The following is a 16,640-nucleotide window of genomic DNA, read 5'->3' as shown; positions in this document are numbered from 1 at the left end:
TCCCTCCCTCTCAAAAATAAATAAACATTAAAAAAATTTTTTTAAGTGGACAGTAATCGATGGGTTTTCGTATACCCATCATCCAGCTTCTTATTCCCTTGCTGCCCCTCCCTCCTCCTCCTACCCCACAGCTATGTTGAAGTCCAATCCAGACATCATCGTGTTTCATCTGTGAACCACATTACCGTCATCACATGCCCATCCAAAATAAGCAAAAATGATAACATTCCTTAACATCTTTAAAATTCAGGCGCTCTTTCCCTGTCCTCAACTGTCCTAAAAATGAAGGCTTTGTCTCTTCAGTTTGTTGTAGTTGAAATACAAACATGGCCTGAATATTCTGTTTGGTTGGTATCTTACAAATTTCTTTTAATCTATAGGTTTCACCTCCCTTTTCTGTTTTGTCCCCGCGCAATTTATTAGTTAGAATAACTTTTTTGTCCTGTCGAATTTTCTGCAGTGTGGATTAAGCAGATGGCAACCCTGTAGCTTTGCTTAATATATTCTCTCTGTGTTTCCTATATAATGGGAAGGAGGCTTAATCAGATACAGGTTCCGTTTTTCTGGCAAGGATTTTGCAGGTTGTGGCATTATCGTTCATTAGGAGTGTATAATGTCTGCTTGTCTCTTTTTGTACTGACCATTGCCCATGTCCATCCATTCATGCACAGGGGGCTGTGATATTTTAAATCACTCTATTTTTTCCCTCTCTCCCACACATAGCTTGGGCCAGATGTAACCCATGAGCCACCAGCTGGAGAATCCAACTGATCTACTAAAGTTTAGGCAGGAACCCTGCCCACGTCTGGAATATTCTGTGATTCATTTTAAGTAATTGACTCCTAGTGAGCCTATCCTAATACATGGAAATGATCTAGCCAAATCTACCATTTCCTTTTATATTATCATGTTCCTATATTTAGGACATGCAAAAAGGAACATTTGTTTTCATCAGGTTGGGTGAAGAGCATCCTAGTAAGTGTATTTGTTTGGATCAGATGTTGTGGTGTCCTCCCCTAAGACAAAGAAATCGAATATCCAGTCATCTGTCTCTTACCTTTTAGGGTGGCAAATAGCATTAGTGATTTTAACTTGCATGACCTCTATAAATTCTTTGTGATAGACCTTGAGGAGAAGGGACTTTGCAAATCACACACCTAATTAGGTCCTGTTTTCCATAATGTTGTTATCTTTAGCTCTTGTTTATGTTCGCTGAGTAGAGTGAGGGGAGGTAGAGTGTGGGTGCTCAGAGAAGCATAATTGCAGGATGAGTAAGGACGGTAGGCAATAGAGGACAGCAGTTAGATTTACACGGCTGCATTCAGTTGAGGCAACTTTCTAGCCGTGTAGCTCTGGAAAGTTTACTTCCCCGCTGGATTCTGAGTTTTCTTCTGTCTTTAATGGGACCTCACAAATTAAGGGCTTGATGTATTTGCCAGTTCTGAATAGCTTGAATCCTTGCATCTTTTTTAGGCAGCAAAAGTTTCTTTGTTGTCTTTTAAAACGAGTAGGTTTTCACGTTGGGATTTTTTTAATGCTGAATATTTTAAAAATGGAAAAATAGAAAGGAAGATGATAAAAATCAACATAGCCCTATTTTAAGATATTTGAAAGAAGTATAGTTTTATAATAGCACATTATGTGCTTTTTCTTCATAGCTTCTCTGGAGAAATCAGACCCATATGTTCGGTGTTGAGCCAGGCATTTTAATGTGCAGAGTACCCATCTTTAATTCTCGGCGCCAGGTGCAAAAGTGAAATGTTCACATGGATAAGCTGTACCTGAACATTGTTTTTGTTGAGTTAGAGATGCACTTGGCAGTAACAAGCACACCGTCTGTATTTCTCCCAAATATCTGCAGTGTTATCAACAGTTTAAAGATGTTATCTATTCTACCCCATTGTGTATACTTCTTCTCTAGTTTGTAGGCTTGTCCCTTTTCGGCCAACCCTTACCTCTCCGTTCAGTCTTCTTCCAGACAGAGTCAACTGGAGAGTGGTTCATGGTTTTAGAATGGATATTTGAAGACCACTTTGGGGATTAGGATGTTTTCTTATTCAGCATATTCTTTTCCAGTCAGTAGACCCAGCCTATCTTAATTGGGGCTGAGGGTTCTGACAATTAATGGAAGGAGAGAATGAGTTGAGGCACATTCCCTGCTGGGGTGATTATCCCCTGGAGATGCTGGCCACAGTTAGGTCAGGACATCCAGGAGATAAGAAGGAGTCATGGTGTGCAGCACCTCAATTCTGTTCCTCTCTGGAAAAAGGCCTGGGGCAAAGCACGGATAAAAACCCTGGTCATCTGTGATGGGCCACTGCCACTGACTGTTTGTCTGTTTGTTTTCAGGGTATATGCCATGTACAATTCCGTAAAGGGATCCTGCTCCGAGCCAGTTAGCTTCACCACCCACAGCTGCGCACCTGAATGTCCCTTCCCACCTAAGCTGGCACACAGGAGCAAAAGTTCACTAACCTTGCAATGGAAGGTGGGTAGCTCAAAGTGTCGGGAACAATGTGAAGAGGAGCCATTTGGAAAATTTTTATTTAGCATTACTCCAGTTTTGTGATGGTGTTAGATTTTCTACATAGTAACTGTGTGAAACAAATCTTTATGATATCAAAAGTTGGTATGTCTATAAAAATTGGGCAGAGCGGTAGTAGATGGAACTACAAAAAGAAGTTTGAGCTCTCAGGGCACCTGGGTGGCTCAGTCGGTTAGGCATCTGACTCTTGGTTTTGGCTCAGGTCATGATCTCGCAGTTTGTGAGTTTGAGCCCTGCATCATTGTCTACACTGACAGTACGGAGACTGCTTGGGATATTCTCTCTGTCTCTCTCTGTCTCTTTCTCTCTGCCCCTCCCTTGCATTCTCTCTCTCAAAAAAAAAAAAAAAATACACTTAAAAAACATTTAGCTCTCTTTGCAGGGATAAATCTTTTAGAATCACAAGCAATGCCTTATAGGTGATATAAATACTTAGATAACTGAATTTCATCACTTTTTTAAGTTTATTTATTTTGAGAGAGAGCAAGAGTGGGGGAGGGGCAAAGAGAAAGGGGGAGAGAGAGAATCCCAAGCAGGCTCTGAGCCTGATGCAGGGCCTCGATCCCACGAACCGTGAGATCATGACCTGAGCCAGAATCCAGAGTCAGACGTTTAAATGACTGAGCCACCCAGGCACCCCTGAATTTCATCGCTTTCTAATGGTTTACTTCATTTCAGGAAACAGTTGAGGACTTTAGTAAAAAGTTTTTATAAAGAAAGATTTAGAAAAAAGTAAGTTTTGGGCTCCATTGGCTTCTTTCAGTGGCAACTCTGAAATGTTTAATATTTAAAACTGCCTAGAATTTTTAGTGTTCTAAACTACATTAAGACTTAATTCGTTTTTACTAACTAGGCCTTAGATCTATTAGGATTACCAATTATTTTTTAAAGTCTAAGTTACATAGTAGTTTTCATAATATACAGTTCACTGACTACAAATCGCTCCTGCCAAAGAGAGGTCCTAAAGGTGTATTGTTAGCTCATTAGTCACAGTTGTGTGTTTGCAAGAAAACAGTAGATTCTGTTATCAATATCTATAGTAATTATTTCTCTATGTTTATATATTTTTTAAATGTTTGTTTTTTTTTGGGGGGGAGGAATGGCAGAGAGAAAGGGGGACAGGATCCAAAGCAGGCTCTGTGCCGACAGTAGAGAGCCCAGTGGGGAACTCGAACGCACCAACCGTGAGATCATGACCTGAGCAAAAGTCGGATGCTTAACCGACTGAGCCACCCAGACACCCCTCTCTGTTTATATTTTAAAATGTGTTTAAGATGTGAATTTTTAGAGGTAGAGATAAAAATTTGTGGTGTTTGGGGAATACACTAATGTGTAAAAGAAATAAGATGGCTAGGGAGGTCTCTTATTGGTAAAGATATATTTTGTCCTTTGGTTTCTAGACCAGGAGGTTGAATTTAACCAGGGCATCCATAAAAGCCATTGAGAGTAGTGGTTAGCAGCAAAGCATGGGCTTCTGGAGACCCCTCTCGTGTGGGCTGCGTTCTCATAGGCACTGGCCAACATGGAGTATGTTACTTGGCAAAGGCAAAGCTTAGACTGGCTTAGAATCTGAACTATTTTATTTTCCTTCCTGGCTTCCAGGGATAATCCAGGTCAGTGATTCCCTACCTTTTCCGAGTTGTAACACTCAACTAACCGGTCGTCATTGTTTCAGTCCTTGGAGATACACATTTTAAAACATGTTCTCTATTTGCACGTATACGCACATAAGCATATCTTTTTTAAAGAAAAGAATTAAAATTCATTTTGTTTGCAAAATATAAGAAATCTTCTTAAGATTGCCAGAGGGACCCCGGGGTCTTATAAACCTAAAGTTGGGAATCACTGATACATACTCTGCTTAAAACCTGGATGAAATTCAGGTCTTTGGCAGACCAGCATCTTCAAGAAAAAGTTTACTTATTAGGACGAAAGTATTTCACATTTTCTTTCTCCTTTTATTTAATTTAATTATAGATCAGAAACATACATTTGTTCCATTAAGTCATGTACAAACTTGAAAGTTCTGGATTCAGTTCAGTGTTTGCTTAAATGTCCTTAGAACAGATCTCCTGATCACAGTGCTCTAGCTGAGGGGCACAAGGACAGGGGACAGTGCTGTCACTCCCCAGCTGCCCTTGAATCCAGGAAAACATCGAGAGAGTGCAAGATCTAACTTCTTCTTATTAGTCAGCAATAGGAGATTGGGCAATACAAAAACCAAAGTCGGTGTTCCCACCCTCAAGGAATTAAGAACTCGGTGGTGGGGCAGGAAGTGTATCTTAGAAGAAACTACTGAAAGAACAGTTTCTCTAGCAAAGTTTGTAAACATCATAAATGTAGTTCTTATCTTAGAAATGTGTTTTCATCTAAAACTTTGATTGTGTCCATTACTTAGAACTTCAGATGTATCCCTGTCTACCAAATTGACCCCACAAAAGCCTGAAATTACGGTTCAGTAGGACATACAGCACTCCCCTGAAATCTGGCTTTGAGACTCAGATTATATGACTCAGAAGATGAAAGGAGAAGGAAGGAAGGAAAGGAGGGAGAAGAGTTTCTTTATGAATTTGACTAATATTTACTGAGCCCTTGATGTCGTTTTATTATTAGCCAAAATAAAACAACCGCTATTGTTTACTGAGTGCTTCCTCAGTACCTGGTATCGGGTAGGTGATTGATATATATATTCTCCCAATTACTTGTCGCATCCATTTATTCTTGGAACACAATATTAAACAATGATATTAAGGGCCTAACAAAAGACCACACATGACAAATAGCCAAGCCGGGTTTTAGTGTAACTCCAGTGACCTGGCTGCCCTTTACTAGGTAGGACAGTGCCGTTTGTGGGGCTCCAGCTCTTTCCTGGGGAAGGGGCCAGGCCCAGACACATTTGTGCAATGAGGGAGTGGTCTCCTCTTCCTTCTCATTGCCTGCTCCCTGCAGCACCCCCTTCTGGCAGGTCTAACCCTGCACAGCACTCGTCTCCAAAGTTTTCTGCCCCCCTTCCCATTGTCCAAGGCCTGTTTCTTAGTGAAATAGACCTCAGCATGCTTTTAAGAGGAAAGCAAATTATGAAACTTCTTTTTGCTAACATGTGAAGGGCTAATTGCTCTTGGTAATCTCTCAGGGGATCTCATCATTTTTCCTCATTTTTTTTTTTTAAGGGAAATCTCAGTGGCACAGAAGGCTCTCTAATCTTAAGCACTTAAAAAAAAAAAAAAAAAAGCAACTGTATGGAGGAAGTTACAAAACTACAGACTCTTGACCCTGAACCTAGCTGGGTCAGATTTACCCCCGCAAGACTCCAAGCAGCATCTAAGTTTCTCAGCTTCCTTTTTAATCTCTCCCTTCTTAACGTGCTTCTTGAAAGTTTTATCCCCAGAGGAAGTAGGGCACCAAGTAGGTGTAAAGGTAGAGGCAGTGGGGAAAGCAGGTTTGGCTCTTTGTGTGGGACATGATTTATTATTGGGGGGGCGCGGGGGCTTTCTCTACAGTTGAATTGTATTAAAATTCATTTGTGGTAATGTTTCCCAAGGAAATGCAGGAGCCACCGGGGTGATCCCTCTTAGGGGAGAGCACGAGACTAGCATAGGTACTGTATTTGAATCAAGTGGGTAGCTCCTAAGTTTTGTCTGTGAACAGCTTTCTCTCATCTCATTTTACTATTTTTCTTCTTTTCAGGCACCAATTGACAATGGTTCAAAAATCACCAACTACCTTTTAGAATGGGATGAGGTAAGCATATTTTCATATCCATCCAACTAAAACGCCACGGCAGAAACAAAGTTGCTGAACAAATAACCATTTTATGCTTTTTTAAGATGCACTAAACACATAGGGGAGGAAAGAACGTAAATAGAGAAAAGTTTAAACCTATAGTATTGACTGTGGAAAAGGAGGACAGACTAAAGTCGCATAATGAATTGTATTAGATTGCATTAAATGTATGTACTTGCTTTATTTGCAAGAAATTCTACTGAAAGAAAAGACAGGGTCTTATCTATTATGGAGTCCCTAGTGCCCAGCCAGCCATCAATTAGTATTATAAATCGACTGCTCTGTTATCTTGAGTGCTCAGGGCCCTTCTGCATAGATGGTTTTGATAAGGTAACCCACACTGTGGCTTAGGAAACGTAATTTGTTTCTGCTTTTTGAAGCCATGGATGAACGTTGGTGTTGCACCATTGGGTGTTCCCTGTGGGACAGTTGGAGCCATGCCTGGAGGTCTCACTCTACCAGTGGCACGTGTGATCATCCTGTGGACTAGAGCACCCTATAACAGGCTACCTTCTTGCTGTTTCTGTCACCAGAGGTCCTAGGGTGGTATCCATGGTGAAGTTTCCTTGTTCTCAAGGCCGCTGGGTGCTGAATGGTGACCCTGTGCGTTTCTGGCCTTGCTAACACCACCCACAGAATCTCAGGCAGGAAATGCTGGATGCAGAAAGAAGCCTTTCGTTTCTAAAAAGGGACTGTACTTATTGTCCCTGTGGCTGTTAGTTCTATTCATTCATTCGTTCATTCACCCTTGCTCTATTCTATCTGTCAGTGATTGAGCAAACAGACGAAGATTTAAGAATAGGAAATGTGGAATTGGGAGAGAAATGCAAGTTAATAGTCTTTGTGACTTAAATTCAGGGGGATTTTAAAGGTTCAGAATACAGGCTTAGGCAAAAAGTGACTTGTCGAGTGTGGAAAAAATATTCCCACCAAATGTAGAACGAAATTGGACAAAACTCACACGTGCAATTTTGATGTGAAAAAGGGAGCCCTTCGTCACTTTCTGCAGAAGTGTGTTTTCGCATCTGGGTTGCATCTGAACGCTGGGGCTCCATGTTACCAAAGACAACGATCTATTGTTCTGGGGATCCTTGTGAATAGTTCCTATGTACAGATTGGTGAAATCTCAGACTTGACCAGGATATTTTACAGATTAGGTGGGTTTCATATTAAAGTGGTTTGAAGGGAAAGCGAAACCACCCCCATGGCTCTTGTGGAAAGAGATTTTTATAGGCAGTGCAGAAGGCTGGAAAGGAGCCTGGCCGACCTGTGAGCACATGGCCACACCTTGCCATCTCCCCCTCCTCCGTAAGGACGAGTGAGTGTTGACTGAGAGTGTTTTTAAGTGTCTGTTGGTGTGTTGCACTGATGTGCCTGATGCTTTTTCTCATATCTTGAGGTTTTACATCAAGATAGAATTTACCACTAAAGAGGAGGCAGGTTTTCATCTCAGATCTCCTCTCCGAGCTGTGTGTCTGTGTGTGTGTGTCCTATGTTTTTTTGTTGTTTTTGTTTTTGTTTTTGTTTTTTTTTGCTGCTTTGGACCATGGCCTCATAAGTGAAGTAAGGTCAGAGAAGTCGAGTATTTGGATGGGAAACCTCCAAGGAAAACCCAGGTGCTGCAGGAAATGGTCATGGTGACTCAGTTGTTGGCCTTCTTCCCTTTGAATTTGGATGGAAAGTGTCCTGGCAGGATGCGTGGAGGAAATAAGCTACAGCGTCACATGAAATGGAGAAGCTTTGTCTAATGACCGTTTATAATCAATAGTACCCACTATAGGCTCGCGACTGCACAATGTTAAATTGTTCATTTTTTTGCCTTCTCCTGCCTCTCCCTGCTTGCTGTCTTTCCATCCTCTCCTTGCTCCCATCTTCATTCTTCAGGCTTTGTCCTTCCTCTTCATTTTCTCTCCCACTTGCTAATTCCTGCTGGTGTTGACTCTCTTAAGCCTTATCGAAGATTCCAGGTGAGTGAACTCCCACCTACCATAGACCTTTTGCCAACATAGGAATGCTTTTGTCTTCCGTGGCTTACTATTCACCTTCTAGAAAGACTTCTGGACCCTAAACTCTCTGGAGTGTTCTCTGACCTTTAAGTCCTGTGAGCTCCCTGAAAGGAGAGGATAGTTGAAAGAACACCAAGATGAGGGGCTGTAAATTCTGTTCTAGGTTTTATACTGGCAGCTTGACCTCTCCAGTCCTCAGTTTACCCATCAGCTCATGTATACTTACGTCATTGACACTCTCTCAAAACTCCTTATTTAGGATTGTCCCTTCTGATAAGAGTCTATTTTAGGATCCTTTTCACTGTTGTTTGTTTATTAAATACTTGAGCATTCGTGGAACAGACCCTCAGTGTCTCAACACTCTACACTGTCTTCTGTGAGGGATCTGTGACATAGGGAAGCTCTCTTACTCTGAGAGCTGAAAAAAGCTCCTGTAATGCTATCCTCCTGTACTTTTTTAAACAGACATAAATAAAACAGACTTAACCACTTGCTTCTCAAATTTTTCCATCAAATAGCTTTTTTGCTTTATATGCTGGCTCTCTCCTTTTCAGTCCCTCCAAAAAAGATTTTAAAATGGTGTCATTGGGTTTCCTGACAGTGAGAATAGAAGCAATAGTAACCAATTCATTCCTGCCTGTTGTGTCATTTCAGAAGTAATGTTTCTGACAGAAACTAATAGCTTGTATTTCTAAATTTGGGGCTAGGTTGGGGATCAGTAGCTCTCTTGAGGCACCTCACTTAGGTTGGTTTCTGCACCACACACCCCCCCCCCCACCCCGCCATTCCCATACTGCTCATGACTTCGTGAAGGAAGAAAATCAGATGCACAGAGAACGACATCTGACCTCCAGGAAGTGTGAGCACATGGGGCCCTGGGTATCCCTTTAAAACCTTCTGCTGCCCTTCAAAACCTTCTGCTGGTAGTCTCTGGACTCAGGTACATCTAGTACCAGGAACTATTTCCAGAATCTGCCCTAGTGGAGCATAATGCCCCGGGAAGAGCCAATAGTTAATCAATAGCTAACTACTGCTGGTCTCTAAGGTCAGGTGTAGCCCTAATGGGTCACAGAAAACAGAAACCTGTTACAGCTCAGGGGGAAGCTGATACTCTCTCTCCCCTAAATTCATTGTCTTTAATGTTGCATTATTGTTCCACAGAATTCACTTGGAAATTACTCGCTAATTGTTCTGCCAGAGGTTAGCTGCCTACTTTTCTCTGTTAGTAATCATAACTAGACAGTCCTTGAGTTTTAAGTCAGGGTGGGAAGTAACTCTGACTGGGAGATGGTAATGAGCCACCAAAAATGGACCACACGGGTGTCACTGGCTTTTCAGCTGTGGCCATCAGTTTTGATCTTCCCCTGAGATGGAGCAGTTTTCATAATGTGGAAAGGTACACACTTTGCTGGTCCCTTCCTCCTCCTGTGGTGACTCAGATGAGTTGTGGCGTTTACAGGCATGGGACCTGAGAGCCGACCTTGCATTTTTATAGACTTTTAGCCACTGTTTGCCTCCGGGAGATACCATTGGAAAGGAAGGAGGTCATTTTCAAAGTACTGTTCTACTTGACTGTTGGATGAGCCACCATTATATTTTAACCTCTTCCTGATCACAGTGTGGCCCCCACCCCCACGTTTACCCCTGCATTTGCATTTTAATTCACAAGTCATAGGCTTCCGGCTGGCAGAAAGCAGGCCCAAAGCCTTATGAGGGTTTCTTTCTTTTGCTAAATTTGAGTTTTATACCCAGCCTGACTTCAAAGAAACAGCAAACTTACTGCTTTATGAATCCAGTTTTAGTTTAATCCAGAATTATGAGTAGGAGAACACAGCAAAACCATGCTTCGATGCTAGGTTTCTCAAGGTGAACGTTCTTTCCCACAATGGAGATTTGGGGATAGGAGTTCAGGAGGGAGGCCCTACTGCTTAAAGCTCACTACCCCATCCACTAACCCTCCCTGCCCTCGAGCTAACCAACCCCTTTGTCCTGCCCACATCCCTCTTTTGGGCACCTCCAGAGCCACATTATCTGCCCTGTTGCTTCTCTGCCTGATGGCACTGAGGTATCCAGTAGGGGGTGGGAGTTTTTCTCTAGAAGCTAAAATGTAGGGATTGAGGACAGATCTCTCTAGGATAGGGAGGGGCTTTTACTAAAAAGAATTAGTAACCTCCAGTTGACTTGCACATCAATGCCTGCTCGGTCTGTTTTAAGGGATGGTGATCTGGCCTTTGTCTTTTCTTTCCTTTCCTTTCCTTTCCTTTCCTTTCCTTTTCTTTTCTTTTCTTTTCTTTTCTTTTCTTTTCTTTTCTTTTCTTTTCTTTTCTTTTCTTTTCTTTTCTTTTCTTTTTTTTTTTAACGAGTAAAAGAACAAACTTCACAGTCAGATAGGAACTTTCTTTTCCATTTTAGAAAACGTTCAGTCCTGTAAAGGAAGTGTGTATGGAAACTTGTCAACAGAGTTTTACTCTTAGATAAGGTTTTCGGTTGTACCATATAGAAGCGCTACCTGGTGCTGTGTGGCCTGGAACCCTATTGCTGATATGTCTCAGTCACATGGCATCCACTGAGGGAGACTTGGATTCCGAGTGTCTGCTTTATCTCTTACCAGTCAAGCAAGTAACTGAGGCCCCAAGTCTTAGCTTCTCCACTCGAAATCAGTGTCCGTTATCCCACTGGGGTTCGGTGGGTTAACTTGGGCAACAGCAGATGCAGTGTAATGAGTATTTCATGTCCCCTAAGTGCATATTAGGATCTGGGGCAGGAAAAGTCAGCCGTTAGAAGGACTGTATGAGGGGATTATGACATTCTTCTGTGGAACTTTGAGGAGCCTTGAGGCTAGTGTCTCCAGTTTGAACAAAACAAACACGGATGTCAGTGCTATATATAGATGTTAATTTGCCATTAGCTTGGCTTCCGGACATGACATGTAGAGAACATACGAAAGAACCAAAAAAATAGCTTTGTGGGAATGTGACTAGTACAGTTCCCAAGATTCTTCCTCCCATGTGACTCAGCTAGCCCAGATAGGAATTTCACATGTGGCCGTCCTGGTGACTAATGAGCCAACACAGCTGCAAAACATAGGCGACTAAGAATGACATAAATGCCACAGAAATCAAGGAAGTATAATTTGACGTAGAAAGAGCAGAAGAGGCCAGCAGCAGGTGGAGCCCACAAAGCCCCTGGGGACCCATTATCGAGCCAAACCACGCTCAGCAGTCCTGTTGCAGAAACCTCATGGAGCTGACAACAGGCCATAGATTGTCGCTTTGTAGACACCTAGGTTAGGAAGAGCCAACTTAGCTCATTTAGGGATTGAGCTGGCCCCTTAGCAGGTGCTTGGTAATTAGTTTACTAAAAACATTACCCCTTAGCTTAGGTGTCGCACAATTAGCGCTGATAATCTTTCAGAATGCCTCTTGGCACCAGTGAATTTGCCCATGGCTTCTCTGGTTGGACAGACAGCCGTTCACGGAAGGTACTGGAGCTTCAGCAAGCACAGTGACTTCCTGGGTCTCCCACAGTGCGGGAGAGAGCCCCCTGAGAATCCGGCCGACGCTTTCTCCAAGGTGCCGCACTGCTTTGGTTGCGTAGCGTTGGTGCAGTGAGAAAACTGGTTTGCATTCCCGAAGCCATCGCCCCTGCCTGACTGAAATATAAGGGAAGCTGCCACTTGCCAGGCCTGTGTGCTCTTCCAGTCATTCTCGGGGAACGCCCTCATGGAGATTGCAGAGTGGGGTCCCGGGATCATGTGGCACTCGCTCCATCACAAACCATCTTTCACACAGGAGCCTTAAGCCCAGTCAGTGACCTGGCAGAGTAGTAGTGTTTTGCCACATCACAGACCTTCAGTGCCACACCCACGGGTGGTTTCAGAGAGCCAGGGGGGCAGCATCCTCCCCCGTAGGCTCTGTTGGTGGGAAGTAGGCCAGGATAGATTTAGAACTGAGAGGGGCTCATGGGTACCAAAGGCAGAGCTAAGTTAAAAGGAGCCCTCACTTTTAGGGACCTCCGCCCCAGATAGCTGCACACCTGAAGCAGATTCTGTCATTTGTCACGTGTGCAGGATGGGTTATTGTGTGTTTGGGGAGCAGACTTTGTGGGCAACTTCTGGCTGCTAGTAAATGACAAATCCCTTTCTTGGTCCTGGCACCTAATTTATCAACTCATGTTTTTCATGCTTGTTGGATGCCAGCTGGAAGATGACTGCCTTGTGCCTTGGCCAGGTGGATGGACTAAGTCCGTCCATGCCGTGGTTCACGCGTCAATACTACGGCAGCCTGTCCTACAGTCACCCCTTGCTACTTTCCTTTCCCTTCTCTGGGCCAGTGGTAACCTTCTGGTCTTATCAAAGCACTGGACATTCAGATGAGCCTCCATATTGGGAGGAATACATAGGAACGTTGTATTCCTTGGATTCAAATCAGAGGACCTGCTGATTATCCTTGACTATTTCAGGGACCTAAGCCTCTCCCACTAATAGAAACATCTAGTGTGCCAAGGGCTAAGATGCATGCAGTATTTATTTAGTAACATGCAACACAAACAATCCCACCCCCCTTTTCTTACCCGTGAAAGTAACTCTGTGCCAGTGTGCTCAAAATGAAAGAGCCATCACTGAGGGGAGAGTGAGGTTTGGCACGAGGAACCTTTGAATCCACCCAGATGTGGAGCGTCTCTACCCCCTGTTAGGAACCCCTCCTTATATATGGTTATGCTGAACGCATACATGCTCTTTTATTTCTGAAGCCAACATTTATCTTTGATGTTGCCTAGGGCCGGCCAGTGCTGGCACGACTTCTAAATATAGACGTACTAGCAGACTAAATCTTTGAGGCTGGCAGTAGTTCAGTTGGCCAGCGCAACTTTATTTTTTATTTGATTTATCGTTGCCATTTTTGACAGGTTGGACTATGCTGTTACAGAGAGTGCCCAGCCCCAGAATCATTCGGCCCAGGTCTCCGTCCAGCAGCCCTGGGCCACGAGCACATGACAACCGATAACCAAGTTCACGCAACTTCTTTAGCAGGCAGTTAGTTACCAAACCTGGTAAGAGCAGCCCAGCTCCGGAAGGCAGTGGGTGCGGCTGTGAAAGAACCTGTGAGACAAGGAGGTCGATGGAAAGAGGCCTAAGGTTAAGAAACATCCGGAAGAGTTCTCATGACCAGAGGGAGGTGGTTCCCCATGGATTCTAACGCCCTTGTGGTGGCCGCTCTGATTTCCTTGTGCCAGGAATCAAGCTGTCTTAAAGAGGAACAGGAAGGATCTTTTCCAATCTATTAATTAGAAGGCAATTGAAAATATCAGCCAACTTCAGCTAGTAGTGCCAGTGTGGGGAATACAGGCTCCCAGGGTTGTTAGTGCCAGGCTAATTGGAAATGTTAGCCAAAGCAACCACATTCCCCACAGTCTCCAGAATTACTCTTGGCAGAAAAATACTGTAGCCTGAATTAATTGAGTTAGGCGTGAGTTATATGTATAGAATCAGCCATGGATGTGTTAAATAAGCTCTTTTCAATGGGAAACCAACCCATTTAGAGGATTCATCTTCCCAAGTACTGAGGGCAGCTTTGTGAAGACGCGGAAATTAATAAAGAAGGAAAAGTGACTTGAAAAAATAGTCTTTTAGTTACATAATTCTACAAATTAAGAGTTACTTTTAAACATATTTTAACCTTCAAAATCAGTTGCATTTTATGAAATGGATCAAATGCCTTTTATTTAGCAGTTTTTAAATAAGCAGACCCATCTGTAAATTGACATCTCTACTGGAACTTTATTCCATTATGGGTTTGTGAACAGATACCACAGAGAGGTGGAAACCTAGTACCACGTGGTGGTCATCTGAAAGGTTTTTTAATTTGTTCACTCCAGTAGCTTTAGGCTACACCATACCTGAACCATCCCCAAAAGACTGTTGCATGTCTATATTTTAAAATGTGTCCGGGGCGCCTGCGTGGCTCAGTTGGTTAAGTGTCCAACTCTTGATTTTGCCTCAGGTCATGATCTCACAGTTCCTGAGATTGAGCCCCGTGTCAGGCTCAGTGCTGACAGCGCAGAGCCTGCTTGGGATTTTGTCTCTCCCCCTCTCTCTGCCCCTTCCCTGCTTGCACACTCTCTCTCTCTCTTCTCTCTCTCTCAAAAATAAATAAATCAACTTTAAAAAAATCTCCCAACGTTTCTCTACAGCGTTTGGGATAGTATTAAAAATCTTGTGTCCGTCTAAAATATAACGCTGTACGGTGTAGTAACCGCATTGCCCTTCCTTAACAATTTGGGTTGACTTTATCATCTAGGAATCTGGTTACAGTTTTAGCTGCCACAAAAATTCTTAAAATCTTTTCAGAGGCCTTACTTTGTTGGATGGCTTTGAGGAAAAAAGGCATGTACCAAGTGCATACAGAAAATAGAACCCTTTATTCAGTCAGACATTAAACATTTGGGTTCCAGCACGCACCTTCCACTCCCTTACCTCCTAGCTATTTATGGCATGAGGGGAATTTATGAAAGTTCACTGAGAAACATCATACTATTAAACATATATGGACATCAAAATAGATGAGTGCATAACACTCCTATCACAAGTTCATAATATCGCATAACAGATTACCTCAAAACCGGATGGCTTAAAACAATTACTTTCTTAGGCTCATGCGTTCTCATTTGGGAATTTGAACCAGGCACTGGGGGAATGAAGTATGTGTTCCACAATTTCTAGAGCTTCAGCTGGACAGAGAGGCTCATTGATTGGGATCTGGAATCTTCTGGTGGAGTCTTGACTCGCTAGTGGTCACTCCTGGCTTGGATGGAACGTCATCTGGGGCTCCCTTGCAACGTGGCAGCCCCAGAGGAGTCAGAGGTGCGAAAAATGAGTCTTCTGGGGAAAAGACAGAAGCTTTATCACCTCTTCAGACCTAGCTTTGGAAGTCACACAGCTTCATTTCCACTCTATTCTGTCAGTAGCAAGCGCGTCACGATGTCACAAGCCCACTCAAGTTCGAGGGAAAGGACCGTAGACTTTCTTAGTCATGCAGAACCATTAAAAACCTTCTTTTCCCCTTGTCTTTGTATAGCACTTACAGTGTTTCAGGTACTGAGTCCTAAGATCGTCAGATACAAGGTCGCAGACTTTGAAGGGCAAAGTCTTGTTCCTACCTCTGCTTCTCTTCCAAGTGTCCTGGGAAGAGGGAGAAGGAAGGCAAATATGTACCCGGGGATGCAGTGGTAGGTAGGACGGCGCTCATCCTGGCACCCGGTACAGTTCTGCTAGCCCGGAGGGTGTGGCTTGGGGGCGCTCAAACACTGCTCTTCTCAGTTAGTAGATGGAAGACATCACTGCCTGCTCCCTTACTGGTAAGGACAGGGAACCTGTGAGATGAACAGTATTCCTGCCACAGGTGTCACACTTGAAAAGCAGGACCATGTGTCCTTTTCCCTTGGGTGACTCACACGAGGTCAGCAAAATATTTAATCTGGGGGAGGAGATAATTAAGAAATACGTTACGATTTTATTAGCTATAAAATTTAAAATTTTTAAAACTACAAATTAGAAAGAAATGGAAAAATATTTAAGTAAATAGTAAAAGGGCAGAAGAAAGATCAAATAGGATAAAAGAGACTATGTTCCTTAAAATATTTAAAGCCTTTTACATTTATAATTTATCTCCAAATTTTATCTTGCAGAATGAAAGATTTCAGAAGGCACGTCCTTTCCCCCACTCCTCCCAGTGGCTAGGGGAGTATCTTTGTCCCTGAGGTTATTAACACGTCTTGAAAAGAACATTTCCAAGGGTGAACCATTCTCTGCTATTTAGCCACATAGGAGTCCACGTTTTCCATGTTCCTCTATGCTTCCTTCTCTTATCCCTGCCCGTTCACAGTCTGGCATAACGTTGGAGGTTATTGACAGTTGACATTCTTCACAAGTTAGCAGGAACCTTATAGGACCTAGAAGAACATCTGGACTCTGATTATTATTAGGACTTGTAACCAAATGTGTGACCTTTCTAAAAAGTGAGTGCTCTAAGAATTCTAAGTGTTACAAGACTGACACTTTGCCCAAAGATGGTGCCTCTCTTCGGTATGTGAGTCTAAACAGAAAAGAGACACTTGCTCACCCAGGATGAGACAGAGAAGATGTCCTGTGAATATCTGCCAGGTGAGCTCGGTGGTGAAGAGAGGTGCAGTGGTGCAGAGCATGGGCTGCCTGCGACATGCTCGAGGGAATGGGGAGTAAGCCGATTCGGTGGGGTCTCGGATGTAGATAATATACAATGTACTTCAGTTTCATCGGTAATAAAGAG

At 43.2% G+C, this 16,640-nt stretch overlaps 1 protein-coding gene across 6 annotated transcripts in view; it reads left to right on the top strand.

Annotated features, from left to right (window-relative positions):
• FNDC3B (fibronectin type III domain containing 3B) overlaps positions 1-16,640 on the top strand; it is a 361,319-nt gene that overhangs the window by 275,172 nt on the left and 69,507 nt on the right. For all 6 annotated transcript variants that reach the window (XM_045037264.1, XM_045037263.1, XM_045037265.1 and 3 more), the window contains 2 exons: positions 2,350-2,488; positions 6,233-6,286. In XM_045037264.1, the coding sequence (XP_044893199.1) occupies positions 2,350-2,488; positions 6,233-6,286 (193 nt within the window). The remainder of the gene's footprint in view (positions 1-2,349; positions 2,489-6,232; positions 6,287-16,640) is intronic.

Source organism: Felis catus, chromosome C2 (genome assembly GCF_018350175.1).
Source record: "Felis catus isolate Fca126 chromosome C2, F.catus_Fca126_mat1.0, whole genome shotgun sequence".
NCBI lineage: Eukaryota > Metazoa > Chordata > Mammalia > Carnivora > Felidae > Felis > Felis catus.
The sequence above is the reverse complement of the archived record's forward strand: the minus strand, read 5'-3'. Positions and strand labels throughout refer to the sequence as shown.